This window comes from Triplophysa rosa, unplaced genomic scaffold (genome assembly GCF_024868665.1).
Source record: "Triplophysa rosa unplaced genomic scaffold, Trosa_1v2 scaffold644, whole genome shotgun sequence".
Classification (NCBI taxonomy): domain Eukaryota; kingdom Metazoa; phylum Chordata; class Actinopteri; order Cypriniformes; family Nemacheilidae; genus Triplophysa; species Triplophysa rosa.
This window is the reverse complement of record NW_026634661.1, coordinates 983-4657: the sequence shown is the minus strand read 5'-3', so window position 1 is coordinate 4657 and position 3675 is coordinate 983. Positions and strand designations below refer to the sequence as shown.

The window sequence follows — 3675 nt, the reverse complement described above, 5'->3', positions numbered from 1 at the left end:
ATATATATACACAGAATTAGGAGGACATCGTTAGGCTTTCTTAAAAAAAACATCACTGGTTGCAGACAAATGCTTATTCTCCCTATATACCAGAGTACAAATTCCCCAAATAACACATACACAGTACATACTAAAACATTTATATTGAATATGTCCTCACAGAGGCTTTCTTTTTAGCGTCATTATATCTTCAAAATATAATCACCACTCCAAGTGATTTTAAAGGCACTGTTGGGAGCCATTCTGTTAGTTCAGTACGTTTAAAGAACGTCCCAGAGTTCTCCTGGTCTTACGGCCTGGACAGCTGCGTGTAGACTGGCTGTTGCTCCCAGTGCTGCGGACTGTGTGCCTGTGGTGCGGAGGGGACACCTGTTGTGTCGGCAATTGGGGTGTACATGGGCCTCTGACTGGGACTCATGTAGCTGAATGTAGGGTAGCTCTGACCCCCGGAATGGCTGTAGTAGGAGCTGGCGGCATTCTGGTGCCCTGCATAATCATACTGCGTGCGGGTAATGGAGGGGTACGAGGTGCTGTAGTGCTGCAGGTTGAACGAGCCGTAGGCGATATGCTGCGGGGAGCCCTGCTGCTCGCTGTAGTGGCTGGGACTCAACTGCTCGGTCTTGATCTGGGTTCTCTGCTGACTTTGGCCCAGCTCACTCAACGAGTGCTGCTGTTGTTTGGAGATCCAGCCATGCACTGTGGCTCCCATGGCTTGACTGCTGAGGCCGTAGCCACTGGAGTACGTCTGAGTGGCCGCAATGCCTGGGTGTCCGCGAGGGGGCAGATACTGGTCAAACTCATTGATGTCAATAGGCTCCATGTTAGAGATCACATCGCTGCTCAGCTCGCCGATATCCACTGCTCCAAAGTCGATGCCCTCTTGAAGGGGACGGCCCTCAAGCTTAAAGTCTACCTTGCTGGATGGCAGGTCAGTTTTGGGAGTTGTGGGTGGTGTGGGGGGGCCTTGCGCCTGGCCCACTCCTAAGAACAAAGAGAAGAATAAAAATTAAAAACTACAGTAGACACTTAAAAGCGTAGATTTCCCTTTAGGAGCTGTTCGATTTGCAGTCAAATCTGTATCCGTCCCTAATGCACTTAGCTAAACGCTTAACAAACTATTCATCTGGTGGTGCTCGTGTACCAGAGTTGTCTGCTGGCGAATGCACTTCATCCAGGCTGGATGCAGGAGAATCGGCCTGCTGCAGGGCTTTAAAAATGGCGTTGGGAGAAATGTGGGTCTGCTCGCTATCCTCGGGTTCCGTTTGGCCATTCTTCAATGATTTTCTTCGTCTCGGCTGGTACTTGTAGTCAGGGTGGTCTTTCTTATGCTGGACCCTCAGGCGCTCCGCCTCCTCTACGAACGGACGTTTCTCTCCCTCATTCAGCAATCTACAAACGTCAACAACGAGATATAAGCAAGACTCATTTAGTTGCTCATTCACATTCCACACACTTACATTAATGTCAGGAACTGAACTAGCATTTACAACAACTTCAGTTGGATCAACAATTTAAAACAAAAACAACCCAACAATGGAGAAAACTTTGTTATTTCTTATTACGTTTGTCTTTATTTCAACTTTTGGAGTGTAACATTTCTTATCAATACAAAGATCCTTTGGCTTCATTACTTTAGCGTTCACATTTCCATCGCACTATTCCTTCCAAAAAAATTGCACAAATAAAACATCGTTTGTTTTGTCATTTCTAACGCCGATGTTACCTCCAGAGTTTGCCGAGGGTTTTGCTGAGTTCGGCATTGTGAAGATGCGGATACTGATCCGCCAGTTTTCTGCGCGCAGCTTGAGCCCAAACCATAAACGCGTTCATGGGTCTCTTGACGTGCGGTTTGCACTTGCTGGAGCCGTTCACTCGCACTGGCATGGGCACCAAGGTCCAATCGTACCCCTTCAGAACCTGCGACACCGCGTCTTTTATGCACACGGGGAACTTGTCACCTTCGTCCTTCTGAAACTCTCTCAGGTTCTGCTCGGGTTGGGTGTTCTCGGTGTCGGATCCTGATCCAGATGGACACGGAGACGGAGCCGAATCCTCGGACGTGCTCGGGCTCGGCGCGTCGGAAAGACTCTTGTCCTGCTCGTCGCTCATTTTTAGGTACGAGTCGAATAGATTCATGCAGAAAAATGAGATGCAACTCTCTAGTGTGGAGGTAAAATCCTTTAGCTCTTGCTGTTCAGGTGTCTGTTTCATGCGCTCCTGCGCAAAAGCTCTCCAAGTGTCCAAAGTCCTTAAGAATTTATCGGATCGGCTACTCACGCGTAAATAAACCGGTACTGACTGTGACGAGCTCAGTTCCCGTATGAGGGTTAGGAGTCTCTGATCTCTCTCCCCCGATCAAATCATTTATATGCGAATGGTGAAGGCGGAGAGCGTTTGAGCGCCTGACACACCCCCGTGGCGGTCCCGGGCGCAAACTGCACTAACACGGAGACCAAAAAATAAAACACAGTAGGCTACACCAAATAAATGAACAAACTACAGCCATACTGCACACCTAGCATTGAATAAATGCGGCAATCTTGGGGAGATATTTTCTAGCCGTTTTACTGTAACATGTAGCTATTATTGTATTTGGATTCATATTGTATGTATGCATGCATGCATTGTGCATATAATGTAGAATCGTGAGTCATGTGAACTTGTAACATTTTCATTTTGTGATAATAAAACCTGTAGGCCTATCTTCTCCTCGTTGGCTCCTTTCATTATGCGTATCGTAGCCTAACTCATATAGGGTGATTAAAAATGCTCCCCCCCTCCCTCTCTCTCGTTCTTTCTCTCCTCTGCAATTTTGTTGATGAACTGTGCATACACAGTTGAGTCCGTTTACTGTGTCTCTGTCACTCGTTGTAAAAAGAGTCATAAATCAACAGGATCATGTTTTATTTTAAATCTAAGGTAATCACGTGACTAGCTTTCCTCACTTATGTAGTGAAATGTGTTTTGACACAGGGGGTGAATGTTATATGTTACCGATAGAGGGCGACAAGGCTACAGAGACTCATGTTGCATTGAATCCAAACAGATTAGCGAGCTCTCATTCGTTCGTTCGTTCGTTCCTTCACGTGCTATAAACACACACACACACACGCTTTATTTAGAGTAGTAACACCAAACACACGTATCAATGATAAAATATTCCTCTCGATTGATATTATTGATATAATAGCTATTGTTTTTGCAGATGCACATTAGATGCAAAATCAAAATAAACTTTTAAATAAAGTTTAAGGATCCCAAATAATATTATGTTTGTGCATTATTATATAATATTTGAAGGCTCAAACGTGTTAGTTAATTTTATATGGCTTTTAATGTTGCATTTGCATTTAAATTTAGTCATTTTGCAGAGGCTTTTAAGCAAAGTGACTTACAAATGAGGCAAACAATGGAAGCAATCAGTTGCATTGAAAGGGCAGCAGTGCAGCAGTGCTAACTGAACTCAGAAACTTGTCTCATGTTTGAACATTCTTTAAACAGAAATATTTCATAGTTTCATTTAGTTATATAGATAACTTTTAAAATGATTGATATTAAATGCATAAATTGAAATTGAAATGCTTTGAAATGCTCTCATTAAAAACTGAATGGAAAAACAGCAGCAGCAGAAGCAGTCAAATAATGTTCATAAATCTCTGTAGCAGTACAGAAGTG

General features: G+C 44.1%; 1 protein-coding gene across 1 annotated transcript; it reads right to left on the bottom strand.

Moving 5' to 3' along the window:
- Nucleotides 1-14: 14 nt before the first annotated feature.
- LOC130551110 (transcription factor Sox-9-A-like) lies at nt 15-2365 on the bottom strand. Its single transcript, XM_057328663.1, has 3 exons — nt 1724-2365; nt 1142-1389; nt 15-981 (listed from the first exon to the last, which is right to left on the bottom strand). The coding sequence occupies exons 1-3, from the start codon at nt 2209-2211 to the stop codon at nt 290-292; spliced, it is 1428 nt and encodes a 475-aa protein (XP_057184646.1). The 5' UTR covers nt 2212-2365; the 3' UTR covers nt 15-289.
- Between the last annotated feature and the right edge of the window lie 1310 nt (nt 2366-3675).